General features: G+C 30.8%; 1 protein-coding gene across 1 annotated transcript; it reads right to left on the minus strand.

The window, feature by feature from the left end:
- Positions 1-8,416: 8,416 nt before the first annotated feature.
- On the minus strand, positions 8,417-14,431 carry LOC126775956 (protein obstructor-E-like). Its single transcript, XM_050498184.1, has 7 exons — positions 14,317-14,431; positions 12,499-12,585; positions 10,718-10,831; positions 10,068-10,132; positions 9,663-9,801; positions 8,878-9,091; positions 8,417-8,535 (listed from the first exon to the last, which is right to left on the minus strand). Exons 1-7 carry the CDS (start codon positions 14,354-14,356, stop codon positions 8,478-8,480), a joined length of 717 nt encoding a protein of 238 aa, XP_050354141.1. The 5' UTR covers positions 14,357-14,431; the 3' UTR covers positions 8,417-8,477.
- Positions 14,432-23,972: the final 9,541 nt, after the last annotated feature.

A 23,972-nucleotide genomic window follows, 5' to 3' on the forward strand; every position in this document is an offset into this window, starting at 1 on the left:
GAGAGTGGCTTGCTTAAATCATCTGACAAAGATGCAGAGGCCTATATATAGGAATCTATATGCAGTTAGAAGTGAAAAATAAAATGTATATAAACTACATTATAATTTCAAGATTTCATTATGTTTGATCAAAAACATACCACAGTAAAAAAACTTTTTTTTATCCGTAGTTTTTATGTGATTATTTTCTTTCGTTTTATATTTATAATGATAACGCTTTTGGCGCATACTATATTTTCTTTCTGCGGAAAACCACATCTCTTGCCACACATATTGTTGTTGCGGTGCTGTTGAGACGAGAAGACTAAGGAAATAAAATTACAGCGCAGTTAAAATACCTACACCATATTCTTCAAAGTAATTTATAGTAAAATTAAATTAAGAAATGGAATATTTCCGGTCGTTGTAGATAGAAAAAGCATAGAAAATGAGATCGCGCACCGAGAAGTAACGCTCGGGTTAAATCTGGAATAGAATATTCCTGGTTTTAAGCGCTCTATTGATGTAAAACTATATATAGTTCAAATATTTTTGATATACTTCCTTTTTAATTTGAATTTCTAAGAGAAGGAGCTGGCATCTAAAACATGATATTTACACTAGTTCGGAAGACAAAGCTATATTGTAAAAATGTATAAGCAAAAGTTTACTATAAAGTTTTCTATTTATATGTGATGTGAATGATCATGATTAATTCAGTTTATTCCCATAGAATAAATGCAACGAGTGAGGCTAACTTTACATCAACTTCTGCTCGGAAATTTTAAGCACGCATTATTAATGGTCCATGTTTTTGGTTTAACAGATAATTGTTAAATTCTTTAATAACTTATCGTTCTATTTGTAACTCAGATTTCTCTCATAAATTATTTGTAGGTTTCATTAATTGGTTAATTATAATTAGATTAATTTAATTCAAATAGTATCAGAACAATTAGCGTTATTAGTAATCAAAGATTATTTATTGTTGAATGGCAATAACACTTTAATCATAAATAAAGATTTAAAAAAAACCGGGCAAGTACCACTCGATTTTCACGTCACTAATTTGTTTTTTATTATTCATTTAGCACGTTGGAGCAACGTGGTGGAAATGGGTCCAAGCCTTTTCCTCAAGAAGTTTGTGCAAGCTCGTCTGGGTAGGTACCACCCACTCATCAGATATTCTACCGCAAAACAGCAGTACTTGGTGTTGTTGTGTACCGGTTTGAAGGGTGAGTGAGCCAGTGTAATTACAGGCACAAGGGACATAACATCTTAGTTCCCAAAGTTGGTGGCGCATAGGTGATGTAAGCGATGGTTAACATTTATTACAATGCCAATGTCTATGGGCGCTGGTGACCACTTACCATCAGGTGGCCCATATGCTCGTCCGCCTACCTATTCTATAAAAAAAAGATGGACTAAGAGGACTATGCCCTAAACTATAATGTTTTGTCATTTCATAAGTAATATAAACAACGATAAGCATAATATAACTTTTTTGTACATATAAAAAGAATCTGAAGAATATCCACACGGTCTTGGTAACAGCGGCCTATTTTATATGCCGTGTTATTTGTATTACTTTCATTTTATTTATTTTTTAAAAATAGTTTTTATTTTTAAATGTGAATCATGTCATTTTGTATTTTTTATGTCTAGTTGCTTAAGTTCTACATATGTAGTTATATATAGTATTGATGAGAAAGACTTAACCACAATGCGTTCTAGATACTTGCATATTGAATTATGAACTGTCGATGTATGTTATTAAAATCAATGAAATTTAATATAGGTATTATATAAATGAATATTGCTCGTATCATCTCCTTTCGGTTGGCCACTCAACTTATAGGCCCAAGCCTGATTAAATTACCAGAACTTAAAATGAAATCGCATATTTTTAAAATGTACTTACTGTTTAGAAAAAATAAACAACTATGAATATATTTTCACCTAACTACTCTGTATGTATTAAGAAGATGAAGTCACTTACTTATGAAGTTTACTGGTGGTAGAGTTTTGTGCAAGCTCGTCTGGGTAAGTACCACCCACTCGTTAGACATTGTACCGCAAAACAGCACTACTTGTTATTGTTGTGTTCCGGTTTGAAGGGTGCGTGAGCCAGTGTAATTACAGGCACAAGGGACATAAAATTTTAGTTCCCAAGGTTGGTGGCGCATTGGCTATGTAAGCGATGGTTGACATTTCTTACAATGCCAATGTCTAAGGGCGTTTGGTGACCACTTGCCATCAGGTGGCCCATATGCTCGTCCGCCTTCCTATTCTATAAAAAAAAAACATCATGTCTTACGAGACCACATCATGTAATTGTTTGTGCTGCTACAAATTCTTCTTGCAAATTGCTATAACCAATTTTTATATTATTACTATACTTAATAGGAGTCAACTTATATTTTATACTCAGACTCAACCTTGAATTGTAAAAGTTTTGTAAAAAGTATTAAATGAATAATTCTAAAAATTTTTTATTATGATCCTTTGGCACGTTTCACAAGCCGTGAATCATTTACATGTTGTTTTTGATGACAATTATTTTCATATATTTATAACCGAAATAAAGAATTAAAAAAAGGAAAGTTAAATCTAAGTTCGTTCGCTTTTTCAGTGAAACAAACATATCCTACTTGCTTATGCAATAATCAAATATCTCCACTTTCAAATTAACGAATTTCGAATATTACATAATATACGTACTAAAATAAAATGGTAACAAAATGTTAAAATAAATCAATTTTATTTAATGATTTGACAAGTATGATTTATCTTACTCTAGAGAAATATTCTTAGAGGTTTCGTTTTATACCGATTTTTATCCTAATTTTCTTTCTGATTCTGGATACGGATAGTATTGGCAAACTAGAAAGAGCCCAATTTGAAAGACCGTTCTTCATCCAATATTTTTCAAATAATAACATGTAACATTTTTGGTTCACAGAATTGGTGGAAAATAAAATAAGCTAGAAATTACACATATACTTTATTTGTTAATTATATTATAATTTATCACTATTTTATTAATAGATTAATAGAGGTAGAGTACTTTATATGCTAATACATATGACATGACTCGCAATTTCATTTTGCATAATTTTATAAATCTTTTTTTTTATTTATTTATTTAACTGTGATGATGATGATGATTTTTTCTCGGTGAAAAAACGCGTTTCCCCTACGTGAAGTAGGGTGGTATGAGGACCTCATCGGCGCTGAAGGCGCCGGAATACCCTCTAATAAACCAGCGGTATCAGCGTCGGCGCTACGGTATCGCTTGCGCATGCTACCGTGACGCCCCGACGGTTAGCCCGCCTGTGCAGCCTCTATTGTGGTTGCCTACCTAGCTCTGGCGGCTATTACGGCGGGGGAGAAGGTGCGCATAATCGAATCAGCGAAGGCATTTACCTCGCGCTGTCGCTCCGCGGCATCCTTCTGCGACATGACACTCTCGCAGAAGTAGACCGTTTCCTCCGTGCTGATTATCGCCGCCAGGGTAAATCTTTGAGGCCCCAATGCAGCATGCTCCATCAGGGTGTGATGCGCCATGTTCAGTGGCGCACTTATTTAAGCTAGAGGGCTTAAAAAAATAACTCGGTTTTATCTATTGAAGATAAAGTTTATAGAAAAATTGAAATGGTACAAAGTTTTTGTCAATACATCTATTATTATAGTTTGGTGAACAACCGACAGTGTTAGCTGTGTTAACGACGAAACCTTCAGAAATTTTATCACTTTGTAAAACCACTGTGATGGCTGTCTTCAGCACTGATTTCACAGATCATTAGGTTCGCGTAAATATCCTGGATAAATTATTATATTTTTTTCTGAAATGTAATTTTTTTTTTAACTTAATGATGAAATTATTGCGAGGAGATAATTATTTTACCCGTCTTGCGGGTAAAATAAGAATTTTCTTCCGCGCTATTTTTTTATCAATGAGATATAAACATCGTCGATCGTCAAACGATTTATTCGAATTGAAAAGTGTTGAGCATTTATCTACATAAACCGTTTAAAATTAATATGTTATTTATATATCTTTGATAAGGATTTAACTTTGTGACAATTAAGCTAAGCTATAGTTGTAATATTTTTTTGTCCATTTTTAACAATATAATTGCTTACAATGAGCTAAGATGTATAAATGTAATATGCTTACGATAGTATGTGCAAGCGATCCCGTGACGTCCCTCGATAAGACGGAATGGGTACCGTTGGTTTTCTAGTGGGCATTCAGCACCGGTGAGTGTCACCCCACCTCATGTGGGGGAAACACGTAAATGTGTTTTTCCAGCGAGAAAGAAAAAAAGAAATATGCTGTCGCGGAATTCTTTCAGTCATACATCATTTTTGTGCAACTTTAACTGTAATCACCTCTTCAAAATTTATGTGTGATGAAACATTCAAATTAAATGCAATCATAACAAAGTACTATAAAATATGTTATGCTTTAAATACTTAAAGCTAATATACATGTGATATAAAAAACGGAAATATTTATCGATTATTACTAAAGTCTGAATGAAAGTAAAAGTGAATTCCAATTTACGCCCGACGTTGTATTGCCAAATATTAGTTAATTAAGGGTAGCTATACACTAGCAATGAAACTGGTTGTAGGCTTAACATAATGAATATTACCAATCTTGGATTGGCTAAATACACAAGTATAGTTTTTAATTATCATTTCAGACTTTAATTTATATTAGAGGTAAAACTTTAATAGAAGTTGGACTAAAATTTTACCATAATTGTTATTAGTAGTGATTAAAAACATAAAATATGCTATATCAAGAATTTGAGATTAATAAATGTGCAGCACATTATTTATTTATTCGGTGTGCGTATTAGTGGTGTGCTTTACCACTTTAATTGATTACATTAAACCAAATTGATTACATTAAAAAGCAAATATTGTTTGTCTGATTTCGTTGCTCTTATCCTATTAATTTATGTTTAAGCATCATAAATTATCTGCCAGGTTTTTAGGTTTGGCAGCCTGACTGACGTTAATATTCAATTTTAAAATTAAATACTTTTGCTGGTGGCATGATTCCAGATAACATATGGATTAATAAAGTGCAAATTCCTGATGGCATTGATCTAATACAACGGAAACCGTACGACTAAAATAATCACCAAAGTTCCCTTTAAATAACACGAAAGACATTCACTAATTTATTTTTATTTTAACATTAATTGACTTTCAAAATCGTTACCTAAACCTTATTTATTAGGACAGAGATGAAAAGTATTAAATAGTAACACTTAAGTTACATACAAGTGTTAAATACAAATAATGAGCGATAAAGATAATTGTAACAGTTTCGCAATTTCAGTTGATGTAAGAGAACCGGACCGGTTCGTTGGCACAAAGGAAACGCAGTCGATCAGCCTTGTATAAAATAAATATACAATTATACATACATAGTGTACTCTTTGATTGTGGTAGAGTTGCAAGCATTCAATTTCAGGAGTACCATCAGCACAGACTTCTGTATCCAGGATTTTTTTAGAGCTATTTAGATTTTAAATTCTAATACATTATCTTTATGTATAAAAACCGCTGCACGTGTGTTCGTAATACTTCTCCTAAATGGCTTGATAGATTTTTTCGTACGTTTGGGGTTACTTTGCGCTGATACTCTATGCGTGCTAAGTAAGAACAGCGACAGACAAAATGGATAAGTCGATGGTTGATTCTTATTCTTAGTATAGATATCCATAGCTTACAATTTAGATACTCTTTTTTTCAAAGTTTGTGTTCTAGATTGTTCTTTTTCGAATGGTATTCAGTTAACTAGTCATTATTTGTAAGAAACAAGCGTATACAATCTAACATCAAAGTCGGTTTAACCGCGGGTACAACTAGACGTATTTAAAATATTTATCAGAAAAATAGTATTCCGTTAAAAGCACTTTTAAATTTTCAATGTAAATTATGATTTTTAGTTATTTACTAGGTTTTAATTTATGTATATTCTTGTTTTAAGCTGATCCGGTTTCACTCATGTCATTTACTGAGGCATTATTTGTGTGCTTTCGACACATCTGCTACATGATGTCGAAAATTTATTTACTAATAATAATATACTGCCATATTTATAAACTTTGTTTAGTTAGCGGGTGATAGTTAAACAATACGTTCTAACTAACGTCAAATCAATAAGGACAGAAAGAGCGAAATCAGTGTTAACACTGTTTATTAAGAGCGTGGCCCCATATCTACGGTACGGCGCCGCACCGCAGCAAGGTGCCGTGTATGGTGCACCGCAATGTTTTGCTGTTGCTTAGTTCGCACGTGTTAATAAAACTATGTGACAATTTAGATATCGATTTTTTTTTATTTCACTAGTCGGCACGACGCCGCGTCATCTCCCGACACAGCGCCGTGCCCTTAAACGGCGGCAGGCGGTACCGTAGATAGGGGGCCACGCGCTAAATAGCCACTAAGCATCGTTTATAAGTAATTTTCGAAATATTTATTTTAATTCTATGTTAAAAAAAATTAAGTGATATATAGATGGGGCAGCTTGCAGATTATAACATATGTGATGGTGCAGTGACTCCGGTTTCATAGCCATTCATTCACGGAGCATATTTGGTCACGATTGTTGTCCAAATTTGGTGTTGGGTGACATAATTTACCCTAAAACGTGCAGGTATCTTCACGATGATTAAGTTAAGCGCCGATCATTAAATGAATTATAAAAACAAATTAATTAATTAATTTTTAATTCAATAGTTCCTGTCCTGATTTGGACCCATAGTTAATCCACGCAATCATTTTATTAGGACTACTAGACACAGCACGATTACATAATATATAATATTATAATATATGTACATATATTATCTTTTAAAGTTATGTTTACTGAGCCAGTTTTAATTTCAGACACTAATTAAATCAACTACGACAAAAAATATAATTGTTTAATTGATTATTATTCATAAGTTTACTTAAAACATGCGATGTTGTGTTATAATCATTCCCTCGGTTTAATAGTATATCGTAAGTTATACATATACCATGAGCTAATCATAGTTATACTGTGAAATAAGCGATATAATTTTAAACTAATTATTATTATACAATAATTATTATATTTATATAATTTATATAATTATATTTATATATTTATATTTAATTTATATATTTATATTTATATATTTTATATAATTTTATATGATTTTTATGTATATCGATAATACATGTACTGTGTGTTATACGAGCGCTACTTACCGCTAGCAAAAAATATAAATGTATGTATTATTTTTTTATCACGATTATTGTGTATTAAGATTTTGTTTAGACGATTTTAAACACACACTATTTAATTCGTGCGATATTGTTATTTTTATTTTAAAAAAATATTTATGGGGTTTAATTATTAAAATGTTAGTTTTATAAAAAAAAAAGCCGAGATGGCCCTGTGGTAAGAACGCGTGAATCTTAACCGATGATCGTGGGTTCAAACCCGGGCAAGCACCACTGAATTTTCATGTGCTTAATTTGTGATTATAATTCATCTCGTGCTTTACGGTGAAGGAAAACATCGTGAGGAAACCTGCATGTGTCTAAATTCACTGAAATTCTGCCACATGTGAATTCTACCAACCCGCATTGGAGCAGCGTGGTGGAATAAGCTCCAAACCTTCTCATCAAAAAGAGGAGAGGAGGCCTTTAGCCCAGCAGTGGGACATTCACAGGCTGTTACGGTTAGTTTTATATAGGCTACGAGGTGATAGGTACATGAATTCTCCGACATTAGTATACGTATTTTCTACATTTTTCTATATTCTGTTTAAATACTATAAAAACTCACTACATTATTTACCCATTAAATGTTGACATCCTTATAGTGATATACTATTTTGATGCATGTAATCTTGAAATGTTATAATTATTATGGTCACTATGTCGCATATCGCTTTCTGATATTTGACGATCGTTTATCGCAATAATATATTTTTTAATTTATACGAAGTTGTGACATTGTCGCACGGGAGCACGTGAAAAAGTAATTATACGGATTTTATATTTTTAGAGCATATGTATTTGAAATACTCTTTCAATTGACATTCAACACGAAAAATTAAAATATTTTCAGTCAACTGATTTTTTGGCAGCTTGGACTTATAATCTCTAGAGGGAGCCATATTAAATTTAGTGTTATGTCAAATAGCCTAAAATGAGTGGAAGATATCCCATTGGTCGAGTTATAATAAAAACTTACAAATTTAAAGGAGAACAAATTAATATTAATACATATGTATATACTGTCTGTTGAAATCATTTAATATCCTCGTACAACCTTTTACTGTAACCAGGTAAAAAATATTTAGGTATAATAAAAAGGTCAAAATTATTAGTAAATCAATATGGAAGGTCCTTTAAGTAAAAACTCAAAAAAATATCTATATAACTATTTATTTAAATTTTAACATTAATAATTAATTAAACTTATTATCTAATAGTTACGCCTTCTTCGGTAACTTGTTTTTCTCAATTGATTGGCCTTCATAGTAATTTTCACTGTAAAAAAAATATACATTAATTCGTTTTGCATTAGGAAGCATTAATGGCCGGGTATCATTAGGTTATTATAAAAGTTTTTTTCGTTAAATAAATTAAGTACTTAAAAACGTAATTTTTAAAGTACATAAACGTTTCCTTTTCCGAATAGTTTTTTAATATTTTAATTTACATACGCACATGCACATGATCTATAAGAAAAAATATATTTTTTTTAATGTTTTAGGAAGATTTTCGGTTTCTTTGTTCATTCAAAAATACTTTTTAAGCTGGTGCATATTTTTCAAAAGCAATTAACATTCATTAAACTATGTTTATTATAAAATATATATGGTTCCTTACCATCCTGGAACTTTTTCAGGATTGTCACACATAAATGTGTCCTCGTTGTACACTTTTCCAGAGGGGCAGCTGCCTTTTTGTGGTTGGACTCCATTACGGCAAATGTAGAACTTCTGGCAGTCTTCGGGATGGGGGAATGTGGGGTGAGGAAGAGCGCGTCCATTAGGTCCCATCACTTCACCGTCGGGGCAAGAGAAACCGTCATCTAAAACATCTGTAACAATATTCAAGCCAAATATAAAAACAATAATATTTACGATAACTATAAAAACAAATGTTTACGATTACTTATTTTTGTTTGTAGCCTATTGTAGTTGTACTTATGATTTTTCGAAATAAAATTGTAGATCAATAGTATTGTTTTCTAGATTGATCGATATTATTATATTTACCAATTGTAATATTAGAGATTTGAACGAGTTAAAACAGTACATTTTATTTAGTTTCACCGAGACCGAATACAATCTCAATCTTTCTTTGAACGAATTATTTGGAAAGTGTTTTTTTATTGTTTGTCTTAGATAATTAAATATGATGAATAAATTGAAAAGAGTTGCAAATGGTTTGAAATATATGTATATAAAATACATCCTTCCGTACAATTGGTATACTTTTCTGGATTAATACAGTGGTGAGAAATTTAACCCACATCACCGTAATTGCATTTTAGATAGAAAACAATATTATAAGCAAATAAATACTAAAAATTTTGATAGTACTTTGTTTAAGCTAGTTTTAATGAATAAGGCGTCCCTCATATCTTTCTATTGTAAATGAATTATTACCCTTAGTAATTTGGTCGCACTGCCTTTGTACGGATTCTTTCCAATCGCAGTTTGAGGACTCCTCGTCGAAGTAGAGACCAGGAGGGCAAGGCAACTCGTTGGGGGTACCGTCCGAACAGTAGTAGAATTTGTCACATGCCTAACAGATATACATAAAATTAAGTACTTTTGCTAAGTTCAATTTTAAAAGTATAAAAAAAGTTGCACTGAATACGTAATAAAAAATTAATTAAAAAAAGTAAGTATTTTCACAAACTGAAACAATATAAGTTTTATTTAAGGAGATTTTCAAAAAATGTTATATAAAAAATTATATATATATATATATATATATATATATATAAATTTTATATTTATATATATAAATTAATATGTTGTTGTTGTATGACATGACAATTATAATACCTGAGGATCGGGGTGTTTGAAGTATCCGTTCTGTCTGGGGCAACCTTTCGTGGGCTTAGGTTCCTCTGAAAAGAAAATACACCTAAGTTAAATTTGTTTCAATTTATATTACTGTCCTTTTTAAGTTAACCATGAGATTTTTGCCCTGGTGATCAATACTTGTACATTTTATTAAGCCCAACAATACATGTATATAGAAAAAACATTCTTTAACTCGATCTTATATCTTAATTTTAGATGTGTTTGTTTTTATCCCCAAAATTCTCTGCTCATCGAAGTCGGTTGGTTGAAACTGGTTTAAATTTAATTTCGAAATTTTACATACAGAGAAAGTTGAAGTTAAATAAAAGCTTGTAAAGAGAAACTCTGTGAATGCATATTCAATCAAGGCGTGGCATTTGTTTATTTAACTAATATTTTATGACTAGCTCTTGACATTAATTACTAATATATTTGTGTAAAAGGTTTCACGAATTTATTAAAAAATCCCAAAAATAACTAACTTGGTAGATATAATTACCTCCTTTCAAACATCTAACTTTAATAAGCTTCCTTTGATTAAAATTTATTTATTTTGTGTATTTGTTCTTTTCGACGTAATTATCTATATAACGTAATAATTTGTATCAATTAGGTTATTATATACGTACGCAGTTCTTTCCTGTCCCCACAGTCAACGTTGGAAGGGATGTCGCAGCGTTCCTTGTTAGGGTTCTCATCAGAGAAAACTAAACCGTCTGGGCAGAGCTTTGTTTCTGATTTTCCTAGAAAGTAAATAAAATTTCTAAAGACATACCGTGATCATTTAAGTAAACATTCGTTCGCTGTTTATTTGATTTGTTTATGAGAGCATCAATTAGTTCATCCATCCTAGGAGGTCGAGTTGTACTGTTATTAATAAAACTAAGTACCAGTACAGTCAGTAAATCATTGGCAAAAAGGCATTATTCACTAATATAGTAACTTCCAACATTAAATTAATTTAAATTATCAAATACAATATTTGTATGCAAGTAATATTTTAAGCACGTACATGGAAAGTAAAAAATGTGATTTAAATTTTAAAATAACGTGAGAAATCAACATAATCGATTCGTATTACACGAAGGAATCTGTAACAAAACGATGTTTTGTATTCCGTTCTAGTATTTTGTGCTTTCACCGTATTCTATATTACTGTATTTTCTAAAATACTCGAAACTTATTCGTATTCGTTACAAAACGTTTATATAGAAATATTGAAACAAAATAGTAAATTAGGAGTCACGTAATATCAAAATAATTCGAACTAAAATCATAGCACAAATTTAAAGGGAAATTAATTTAAGATGCAAGAATTTGAAGTAACTGCTTAAGCAATACATTTTTATGCTTATCTTGACTTGCAATCTAACCTAGAACTTAATTGCTAAGCTGATACGAAAACCAGTGACCCTTGTTGAAAAATGTAATTTCAAATGCAATATGTAGGAATTTATTTCACACTGTCCATTACTTTTTTACGTCGATTTCATATGATATGTGACCTTGCATGAAATAATTATGCATACGATTTATTTTATAATCATTACGGTGATTATGCGTTGTAATAATATAATTGTCCTCAACCTTAAGTTACCTTAAGGTAAAATAGAATACGAAATAAAATAAAAAACAATTAGTCGAGTCATATTGAGATACTTTTTTAGAAATGTTACTTATATATTATTTGCTCTAATTAATAAGTCAATATTTATTATGTAACTGAGATAAGACATGTCCACCAGTAGGTAAGATATGTCAATTTGAACCAACAATCACGGGTTCAATTTCAAGCAAGTATTACTACGATTTCATGCGCTTAATTTGTGTTTATAATCTATCTCGTCTTTGATTCGTCACATATATATGTATCCCACACTGCAGTAGTGTGGTGGCAAAGCCTTTAAGCTTTCTCTTTGAGAGGAGATGAAACATAACACTATGTGAGATATTTATTTGACTTTGTAACCAATATAACAATAATTAGGCTTTTATGTATAAATATTGTCATATCATCTAATGCCCATATAAAAGTTTTTCCTTGGCAATAGTAGAACACAAATAAAAAATCTACTAAAAATAAAATAATGATTTATCTAATAAGTCATTTGATTATCATATATTCTACATTTATGAATATTTATATAAGACGATGGAAATTTTATATAAATATTATATAATATTTACATAAATATTATATATATGTATAAAATATATAAATATTAATAAATTAAATAAATGTCATTAGTAGGTAATTTTACAGTCTTATTACCACTGTCCACTGTATTAAAATAAAATTATGTTAAATAATAAAATTAATGATACCGTGTGCGCAATCATGTGTATGAAGGTAAATGACATTTAAAGCGACATGTCAGAACCCGTTGACCTTTCGACACACGATACTAACCTCTGCTGCATTTGTAGTAAAGGTCACATTGATAGGGATCAGGGTAGAAGCCGCTTTTATCCGGGCAGTCGAAATCTTGAGCTGAAACTGTTCGAAACATTATTTTAAGACAGAGTTTTGCACATTAAAATAGAGATAAATCAATGGAGATTAATAGAGATTAATATTATAAGAGTTAACTTCGGGAGTTAAATATGGTAAAATATATAAATATTGTATCTAAATGCAATAATCAATTTTAGGTTAAAATTATAAGTTCAGCTCTCGACTATAATTTTTTCCGTTAATTTTATCGTTTATACAAAACGAGTTATTAATAATAATTGCAAAATAAACGCATTTGTGCTGAACTGTGCATGAAATGAACAACTTGATAAAATTTAACAATCTGGTCTTACGTAGAAAGGTAAAATTTATTTATAATACATTCGATTATCGATATTGTAATAAAATTTATCCTTTCAGTTGTTACATTATAAAATATATAAAAAATCATGATCACGATTGCCGAAAGCGCTCCAATTCACGCTACTTACACACAGGCCATTTAACACAATAACGGCTACCTCATAGGTTTCGAAAATCCGATATACCGTGACAGCATTCAATAGTAAAATTGCCCTTGCAAAATGTACATTAAGAAATTACTAGAACATTTGTAAGGACACGTGAAAGGAGGACGATTGGTGTATATTGTTGAATTTACTTTTAATACTTACAATAATTTACTAATCTATCAAATAGTCTATTATGTCTTTCTTTATGTTTAATACAAACATTTTTTTTAATACTAATATCATTTATTTTTATTACGTATCTGTATTTTTAATCAATTTTTTTTTAAATAAATTAAAATTATGCAAAGAAATCTTTTAGTGTTTATTAATTAAAAATGCTTATTCCGGGTAGAGAGGTTACGCGATCTTATTTCGAGGTCTGCGGTCTAGAGTTCGACTGAGGAAGAGAATAATGAGCTTTCTAACGAAGTGTCGTTTAAACAATTTGTGTATGAAAATAAAAAACCATTATAAAAGTAGTTTCGTTTTAACTATTACAAAATTTAAGTAAAAATTATTGTAGTTAAATTAAATTCAACTGCCTATACACACACGCTCAATAACCTTAAGGCTATGAGTACTGTTCAAATGAGAGGGGAGTCTAGTCTAGTTTTTGAATATGTTTGACATTGATTGATAGCATGAAATTACATTCACGAGGAAGAAAGCAATCTAATTGACGTAATAATATAAAATTATAATTTAAACAATTACTTTGTTTCACAAGAGAGAGTAACCGAAAGTAAAAAGTGTTTATAATTTTGTAATAAATAAGTTTAACATAATAGTAACCACAAACTGTAGGAATTCGCAATGCGTCCTTGGCTACTGTTACTTTCATAACCCTTAAATCGGAAAGGTATTTACGTCTTATATTTAATATTTAAACGTTGTAACTAAACAGCGTATATAATCTTGTAAATATATATGCTATATAGCTGTGACCGCAATGAAGCAATTCACGCTTTGAGCTTTTACTTCGCGTGGAGCTTAAAGCTGCATAAAGTTGGTCTTTGACGAAATACTCATTTAAATATTATTTATACTACAGTTACATTATTTACATAAATACACATAAAAATTACTTATGATTTTTAATATGTAAAAGTTTTTATTGTTTGTTTACAGTTATTTTTATCCAAATAGTATGAAATATAAGATTTTTTGAATTATAAGAAAAAACTATTTTTTTTTAAACGAAGGCTGTTTTCAAGAATCTTCTTAATATAAAATATTATAATTAGTAATTTGTAAAACTTACCAAAAGCGCACACAGCGAAGATGATGAGTAAACTTCTCATCTTGGAGGAATAACTGATTCTAAAAGAATAACAAAATATATATCTATTATAAATACACGTGCGTTTCCCGTGGAAGGTTGCTCTGTATTGCCCGTCGTGGCGCACATTGTAACCGGCGCCGGCGCAGCCGAGTCTATAAACAACATTCGACGAAAGAGGCTGCTGTCATACGATACCAGTTTTAAGCTTTTTTTTTGTAAATTAAAACGCATCTTTTTTTTAATTTTATGTAGAATGTATAGCTTCTTGGGTGTATTTGGTATATTTTTTGAAATTTTATGATTTTCAACATTAATGTTAAAATGGAGCATTAATTATTTTACCGAAAACATAAAATCTTTAATATATTTTAAGGAAATTTCACTCAATCATACTTTTGCATATTTTCTCTACATACATGATAAAAAATACGAGTTATTCATTTGAAACAACTAAATAAACCAGTTTCATTGGTTAACTGAATTTTTTCATATACTCTTGATGCCAGTGTTGTTTTTAAAAAGTTTTTTTTTTGACTTGAAAACGTAATTTTGAACAGCGCCTTTAAAAATCGTTATAGTATTTGATTTTAAATTTTAGATATCTTTTCGCACCATTATTTGTTGAATGCTATAATTGTAAAATTCCTCTATATAATAAATGTATAGCCGAAATAGATAGGAAAAAGCCACGTCGCATACGGTACCACCACCTTAAACACATTTCTATAACTAGCCTCGAATTATCTTACATCAAGGTCAAACTTATGGCAAAGTTACTCGACATGTTAAACTTATATTACATACAAAGAGCTGTAGATATAATATTTGATACAAAATCAAAACATTTTTTTGTTGTGTGTATCGAAAAGAAACGAGTGATTTATATTCAAGGTAAAACTTCTTGGTGAAAATTAAATATTTCAATTGGGATATAATGAATTTCTAGAGCATAAGCTACATATATATTTAAAAAATTCAAAATACTAAAGTGCTTTTTCTAAGCCTTCCAGGCGGCGATCAATGTCGTGTTTAATGACGAAAGCCAAGCGTCAAATTATATGTTAAAAAAATGTTGAATTAAAAACTAAAATTTACCTATACAACTTTTGTAATTTTTGTTTTTTCGAGGTTATCATTGATTGATTGATTTTTGGCTTCATGCCCATGGGCAACCTGTTTTTTGGCGCATTGGGAAAATGGTATTACTGGGTGAATATTTTAATTCCATGTTTTATTTTATACATAAAACCAAAAGTTAAATTCGTTCGAACCTTAAAGAAATACTTTTAAATACTTATAAAATATTAAAATTAAGATCATTTGATCATCGTTTCAATTTTATAAAATTATATGTTTATTTTTATGGCTTTAAAATTTATTTCAAATGGATAGGAAACAATGAATTGATTAATAATTTTCAAGAAATGCACATTCAATTATTTCCTGAGACAATTCAAGGCACATGTTCTGATTCACAATGAGTCATTCCTGGGACTCCTATAATAAATAATAATTCTTTAACAAACAAAAATAAATCTTATAGCTATAAGAATACAGTTCATATTAATATATACAGGTGACCATATAGGTTGTTGTTTCTTTTTAAAGACAAAATTGCCACACCCGGACCCTGCATTTCCAATAAGCTATTGACTCTTTTTCTTATTCTCAATACCTATTAACTAATAATAATAATGTCCTGGGTCATTTTTCACAAACGGCCATCTGATCCCAAATTAAGCTTGTACAATGCTTGTGCTATGGAAACCAGACAACTGATATACTACTTTTCTTTTGTAAATACATACTTATACAGATAATTACACCCATGTTCATGCACAAAAATGTCTGTCCTTGGTGGGAATCGACCCCACAACCTTCGACGTGAAAGGCAAGTATCTACCAACCACGCCAATCAGCTCGTCTACTAAGCTGTGTGTTTTCATAAAAATATTCAATTAAACGTTTTCATAAAAATCTTTAAACATATGTGTAACATAATAGTCCAAGAATTAATAAAATGAAGGATAGGGAATTGAAATCGAAGTAAAATAACTGTTAAGGTAGTTACAAGCCTTCGGTAATAATATTTTTGTTATTTAAGTGATCAAATGTTAACTTCCTACGTGATTATTTTAAATTACGTGTATTACTAATTGATGAAAAGGAGAAACTATTGTATTCTTTGCCGGTTCTTTTAAGTATCACCAAACAAATAAGTATCGACCAAAACAAATAATTATTTTTTGTAGTGCTGTGTTCTGGTTAGGTGGGCGAGTGAGCCAGTGAGTGAGTGTTATAAAGGGCACAATGAACATTATATATAGATTTAATGGGCGTTGAATTGATAATGTTAATAATATATGCAGATAATGTCTATGAACAGAGGTAACCATTTATGATCGGGTGAGGCCCATGTGGTCGCCTGTCTTCATGAAATATTTAAAATAAATTTATTGTCAATGTTATATTTTATATATATTAAAATTATTATAAGATGTTGGGTAAATATTACAGCATTTTTTTAATATGAGTACGTATAAAATAAAATTATGTTCTCTTCGTGTTATTTACAAAGTAAACTTATTTTTAATAATATTTTAGTTATAAGTATTTTAATATAGAAATTGTTTTTAATCTGTTTCTGATGTGTTCCTACAAGGAAGATCGTTTTCGTGCGTTTGAAGGTTACGGTGACTTTCATAGTCATCATTTTATAGGTTTCTATAAAATAAACAATAATAATAATGTTATCGTAATTTTTTTATGTGGTCATTATGTTAACAATCCATTCCATTTTGCATCACTTTTAGATTTAATAATACACTTGAAATTAATACAATATATTTTTATTTATAATTCATATAACGTTTATATACTTTCTCATATCACAATTATTATATAAATGTAAAATTAAATTTGAAGACAGATACGATTAATGAAAATTAGTATGCATTTTAATATACAATGAATTAAAAAATAAAATTATTACGTGTTATAAAATAGATTGCAATATTGCGAATTTTTGTTACTATTTAATTAGTCGTTTCAATCAATATCTTGCATCAGTCTAAATATTATTTAAAACGTATTATGCAAAAGTAATTTGGTTAAAATCCTGCATCATAACATTCAAATAACTATATAAATTGTAGTAAAAGTTTTTAAATAATTTTATGACAAAGATAATAAATTATTACATTAAAATCTTTCTCGCTTATGATTACGTAAAATTATAAGTGCGTTCAATTTTATTTTTACTTTTTAATATATATATTACCTGATGGTAAGAGGTCACGAACGTCCATAGACATTGGCATTGTTAGAAATGTTAGCAATCGCTTACATCGCCAATGCTGGTTGTCGATGTCACCGCCTAACTGTGACATCAATTCCATCGCGCACAAAGAAATTTGGCAACTCCTTTCTTTGTCGCACTTCCAAAAAATGGAATTCCTTACCAGCTCACGTATTCCCCTTCTCTTACAACCCGGGTTCCTTCAAACGAGGCGTGAAGAGGCATCTTGCGGGCCGGCAAAGCGGGGACGGCTAGTACAGAACATTCTTCCCGCCTGTACTCGCCGTCGGCGCGTTTGGACTCTACTACCACTTACCATCAGGTGGAGTAGAGCCATTTGCCGTCACGGTGCATATAAAAAAAAATGCGCCACCAACCTTGGGAACTACGATGTTATGTCTCTTGTGTCTGTAATTACACTGGTTCACTTACCCTTCAAACCGGAACACAACAATACCAGGTACTTATGTTTTGCTGTAGAATATCTGATGAGTGGATGGTACCTACCCAGACGAACCTGCAAAAAGCCCTACCACCAGTAAATAATTATATATTACAGGATATTGTAATAGCAGATGAGCCAATCATGATCAGTAATTAGAAGTAATTACTTAAAGAAGATGTCAAAACCACATCTATTTATTAGCAAAGTAAGATGTAGTGTATTAAAGATACATAATTTGTGCATGCAACATTACAATAATTACATACAACGGTTCAACTCAATCAAGTGGCAATTTTGTTGCTTGGTTAAAAAAAAAACATGGGCAATTGGAAACACGTAACAGCGCTTATATTAGAAAGTATAAGCTCTATATATTTGGGGTATCTGTTAGTTAACATATGTTCTTAAGTTTCAATATTAAAACCATTAATAAAGTAATATTTTATAAGTGTATTTATATAAAATATAGATTAGGAGTATTTTTTTTTATAAAATAGGAAGGCGGACGAGCATATGGGCCACCTGATGGTAAGTGGTCACCAAACGCCCTTAGACATTGGCATTGTAAGAAATGTTAACCATCGCTTACATTACCAATGCGCCACCAACCTTGGGAACTAAGATGTTATGTCCCTTGTGCCTGTAATTACACTGGCTCACTCACCCTTCAAACCGGAACACAACAATACCAAGTACTGCTGTTTTGCGGTAGAATATCTGATGATGCTGGGTAGGTACCACCCACTCGGTGGTACTTACCCAGACGAGCTTGCACTAAGCTCTACCACCAGTATATATAAGTAAAGTCGATAAATAAAAAATAGTATATAGTATAATAAATATATAGCGTATAACAAATTCTTTAAATATTTAACTTATTTATATTGACAGCTTAAATTTACTATGTTCAATACAGACACGAATACATACACAATGATTTACATTGCACATACAAAGAGGATTCCATTCTATTTATCAGATCTGGTCAGCTCTAAATATACCTAAAATTCAAAGATAAAAGCTCTGATGTCTGAGAGACATATAGCGTAGGTTAAATACAAAGTAAGATAACTTTTAATTTAACCCATAAAAAAGTTTCTACGTGGTAATATTATATTACCTATAATTGGCTAAAATATTCGACAAAAAAACAAACGAAATGAAAATAAAAAGAAAAATAAATAAAAAGATTTATTTTCATTAATCTATGTTTTAAAGATATTCAAACACCCAATTTTCTAAATAATTAAAAACATATTTATTTGTGCTAAAGTATACATTTGTGCTATTCGTAATTTAATATTTGTATAATGAATATTTGCAATTATATTGCACAGAAATTAATATCTGATATCAGCAAATTAGGCAACATAGCAACAACAATTAGACTTGAGTAATCGAATACCAGTCGAAAACTATCATTAGGCTTAGTGTATAAGCTTAACAAATAGACCCTAGATACATAGCTGCATCTCTTTCGTCTCATCGTTTCAATCTGTAGGTGACGAAAGAGGCGACTAAGGTTTTTTTTATGAACTTATCACTTACGAGCTTCAACCTTTATGGTGGCTGAGAACTAACCAACCAGCAAAAGCATTCTCAAATACGGTTATATAAATAGATTATACACTGCTTCGACCTCAAATAAATGGCATAAATACTAGAAAATGTGACATGTAGATATATAATAAAGGCTTTTTAATGTTTTTTTTTTTTTATATTCGCCGGGAAATTTTTTGGAAGTGCGACAAAGAAACGAGTTGCCAAATTTCTTTGTTCGCGATGGAATTGATGTCACAGTTAGGCGGTGACATCGAGAACCAGCTCGCGTGGACTTAAGAAGGAAGGGGGAAGCAGGAATGTTATAAGTAGATGGATGGACAAATGAGCCACCTGATTTTAAGTGGTCACCATTGGCGATGTAAGAAATATTAACCATTACCTACATCTCATTTAACCCCTTAAAACCGAAACACAACAATACTAAGTATTGCTGCTTAGCGGTCGAATATCTGACAAATGGCTGGTACCATCCAGACGAGCTTGCACTAAGCCTACTATCTAGATTTAACATGTTATAACTGAAAAACATAATATAGGCGTAGTGGAACATATACAATAAAAACACTATATGTTTATATCTAGGACAATAATTAAAGTTTTTAATTATAGTTTCCATACTATATTTTTGATCGAAAAGCGATCGTAATAGTAATAAAGACTCACACACTCAATAAATAAGATACAATTTAGCGACATACTTACTTCATTCAAAAGCAATAAAAAATTTAAAGAATTGTTTAAAGAAATCGTTCGATCTTCTATCGTTTTTAAACTTCACTAATACTCTTTCTCTAATGCTGTGTTTGTGTTGGCGGTTTTTCTCAGGTGTGAGGTATTCTTGTCAGAATCGATAATAGATTTTTTGTCAACATTCGAATTCATAACATTACAAAGCAAGGTCTTGATTGAATGTAACAGATTTTATTTTTAACATTCCTAATTGTAAATAATTCGACAAATAAAAAAATCATCCTGGGGGGTATACATTAATCGCAATTATTACTTAACTAATCTTGATAAAGCTTTAAAATTATTCTTAACTCTAGAGTTATATGTTCTGCAATGCTTTGATAATAAAGTGCAATCTCATCTGATTTACATATGTGTGATATAATTGATTTGTTCTTCTGTTTATAGGTCAGGGCTTATGTTTGACAGTTCTAAGAACACTCGATATTTCATAGAATATCCTAGGCTTTGTATACATGGCGTTGTATCAACACCAGCTTTGTTCTGTTTAGTGGCAATATTAATATTATGAACACCATTAATTATTGTAAAAAACACATCTGCTTCTTTAGTTGTTAGATTATATTACCCTACTGCTTCTATATGATCTCTGTTTTAGTATAAATGCGAGAATTTGCGGATTAAACGCGGAATCGAACGCTGTGGTGGTCCGGTGGCGGTGCGGCGGCGTTGCGGAGGCGGCGATATTTATAGACAGTAGTGCTGCTGTGGCGAATACGAAGCCTTGAAATTGTGTTTATTTATTTATAATATAAGAAGCTATATCCGTATCTCAGTCGCTGTCTAAAAAGTAATAATAAATTAAATTGTTTAAGGACTTTCGACGCATGTAAGTTTACTGATGAACCGGATTTGAACTTGATGTGATAAAGCTTGAAAGCAAATCCGATGAGATAATGTTTAATTAATAATTGTTATTACTTATACATATCTTAAAAAACTGCAGTATGATATTAAATGACAACAGATACAAAATGTTTTAAGAACGTACTTCTAAGCTATTTATAATTTAAGAAATTATTATTAAAATTAGAATTAAAAAAAAAACATTAAAAAAAATAAATTTAGCATGCTCTGAATGTGTAAATAGCCTTATTTTATTGATTAAGACACAGGCACAGCCTTGCGAGCTCAAACAAGATCGTGTACTGAGCATTATAGGCAATAGGAATTTAAAAAAAACCTGTATTTAGTATTACTAAAAACCCTATTTCAAAAAACTATTAATAACAAGATTTTCTATATAATCAATAAGAACGTTCCTTTCAATTTTTTTTTAAATAAATTGCATGATTTTAAATTGTGATCAGATTTCTTTTAAAATATTTTTAAAGTAACGTTAAGCATTTTATGTGGTCAATACAATGTCTTTTTCTTCTTCTGCTTAGCGTTTTGCCGGCCTAGTAACGCCAGGGTCCGCTTTCCTGCATCTAGGCCTCCACTTTGCCCGATCTAAAGCGTCCTCCTTAGTGAGATCGTGCTCTCTCATATCGTCAATATGGTCAATACAATGTAAGTACTGGTATTTATGGAAGTGATTTTTTAATTAGTATCGCTATTCAAATACCATACTATATCTACTGGAATGACAATTTATATTTTTTTATAATCTTTCATTGATAATCTCAGAAGACTTTTAAGCAGATACTGCTAAACGCAGTACGGTGATGACTTTCGTAGAGGCTTGTATTTATGTAACAGCACGTTATATTGATGAACTCATTTTTGAACACGTGCAAGGATCCAGTTTTATCAACTTTCACTTATGTATGATAAAGCACTTTCTGATTATATATTAGACCCTTGCTTAAATAAAAAAACACGTTAAACTCAAAGAAGGTATATACTGACATTATTTTTTTAAAGTCCAATTAGGTAACGAGCATACTTTATTACGTATTATTTGACTATTCAAAACTTGTTATGTAAAACCTCTTTGGTCACATTTGCCAAGACAGTTTTTAAAAAATAATTTTTTAGGTTTATTGTGTGTATAATAAAAAATGTACATAAAAGGCTTTTTGTATACATCGTTTTACGTTGTCTATAATATATATTTATATATTATAAAATAAATCTAAAATGTTACCTCACTTTCAGTTAATTGAAGCAATTTATCTACATCAAATTCAGTTTGATGGAATAATTTAACGTGTGACATTAATTGACGCTGAGATGGCGAAAGGTGAATGTAAATGATATTAGAACGAAATTGAAAACAATATTAAATTGATTATGTTTTGTACCGAGACAACCATGTTGCTATGAACGCACCTAAAGTATTATGTACTTAAAGTATGGATAAAAGAAGACATTGCCACAGATTAAAAACATAGTTATATTTGTTTTTCTAGATATAAATAAAATTATTTATTACTTATCCAATTGACATACAACTTACATAAAATTATAACGAAAATAAAGGTAGAAGATGTTTTTTTTAAATGACATGGTACGCGTCTACCACGTCTGTTGAGGCACCTTATGGTAACTGATCTCTACGGGCTGTAGATATTGTTGGCAATGTTAGTAATTTTAAAAATACCATATGATATCATCATTGCTCCAACACGCACGAGTAGTTGCTAGTATGCTTCTTGTGTCTTTAATAACACTAGCTCGCTCATCCTCTGAACCGAAAAAGTAATAATATAAAATAAAATTTCTGTTCAACGGAATGAAAGGTGAGTGGATGGTACCCATACAAAAGCTTTTGAAAAAATTAAGCCAATATGCAATAAGCCCAAAAATGCTTAATAAATACTACACATTGATTAATTAATATCTTCGAGTCAGTATCAAACATTGCACTCACAAATTTCTCCCTACAACTACTCGCTTCGTTGCCATTTTCAATCATAAAGTAAACAATTATTTTCAGATACATTCATCATATTCAGCCCACATTAATCCACTGCTGGACATAGGCCTCCTCACAGGCGCGCCAGTTCTCCCGGTCCTGTGCTAGTCGCATCAATAATTCATAATTATAATTCTCTAACTTATCGGGAAGGTAGTTAAAAAGTTATTGGAAAATTTTGTATCGAACAAAGAATAGACAGAAATGAAAACGAAACATTTTATTAATTTATAAATTAAATTATACGTAACTATAGATATAATTAGAAATAAACTTCGAACAGATGCAGATGCTTGAAATCGGAGCGGGTAGCTTGTCCGTATTGAAGTCGCAACATTATTGCAAAATCGTCTGTCAAATCAACAATTCGACTGTCATATATGAAAGTTTGATTAAAAGCCATTGATAAGATTACAGATTAGTGATTGAATAGAGTAGAACTCTTTATTAGGTATTCTGATATTTTTTTTTGTATATGTATGTTTTCGCCTGCATGTTAGGTGCAGGCGTAACACATTAAAATGTACACATTAAAATTCCTTGGGGTTCAAGTTTGCTTGATACCTTGATGCTTGATTTACTGGTGGTAGGGCTTTGTGCAAGCTCGTCTGGGTAGGAACCACCAACTCATCAGATATTCTACCGCAAAACAGCAATACTTGATATTGTTGTGTTCCGGTTTGAAGGGTGAGTGAGCCAGTGTAATTACAGGCACAAGG

Source organism: Nymphalis io, chromosome 2 (assembly GCF_905147045.1).
Source record: "Nymphalis io chromosome 2, ilAglIoxx1.1, whole genome shotgun sequence".
NCBI classification, from domain to species: Eukaryota; Metazoa; Arthropoda; class Insecta; order Lepidoptera; family Nymphalidae; genus Nymphalis; species Nymphalis io.

Excerpts from the sequence above, each read along its gene's own strand:
- LOC126775956 (XM_050498184.1), bottom strand. The coding sequence starts at position 14,356 with ATGAGAAGTTTACTCATCATCTTCGCTGTGTGCGCTTTTG. Across the intron at positions 10,832-12,498 it reads TTACTACAAATGCAGCAGAG|GAAAATCAGAAACAAAGCTC; the intron begins GTTAGTATCGTG and ends TTTACTTTCTAG. Across the intron at positions 8,536-8,877 it reads CCTGAAAAAGTTCCAGGATG|TGAAAATTACTATGAAGGCC; the intron begins GTAAGGAACCAT and ends TTTTTTTTACAG.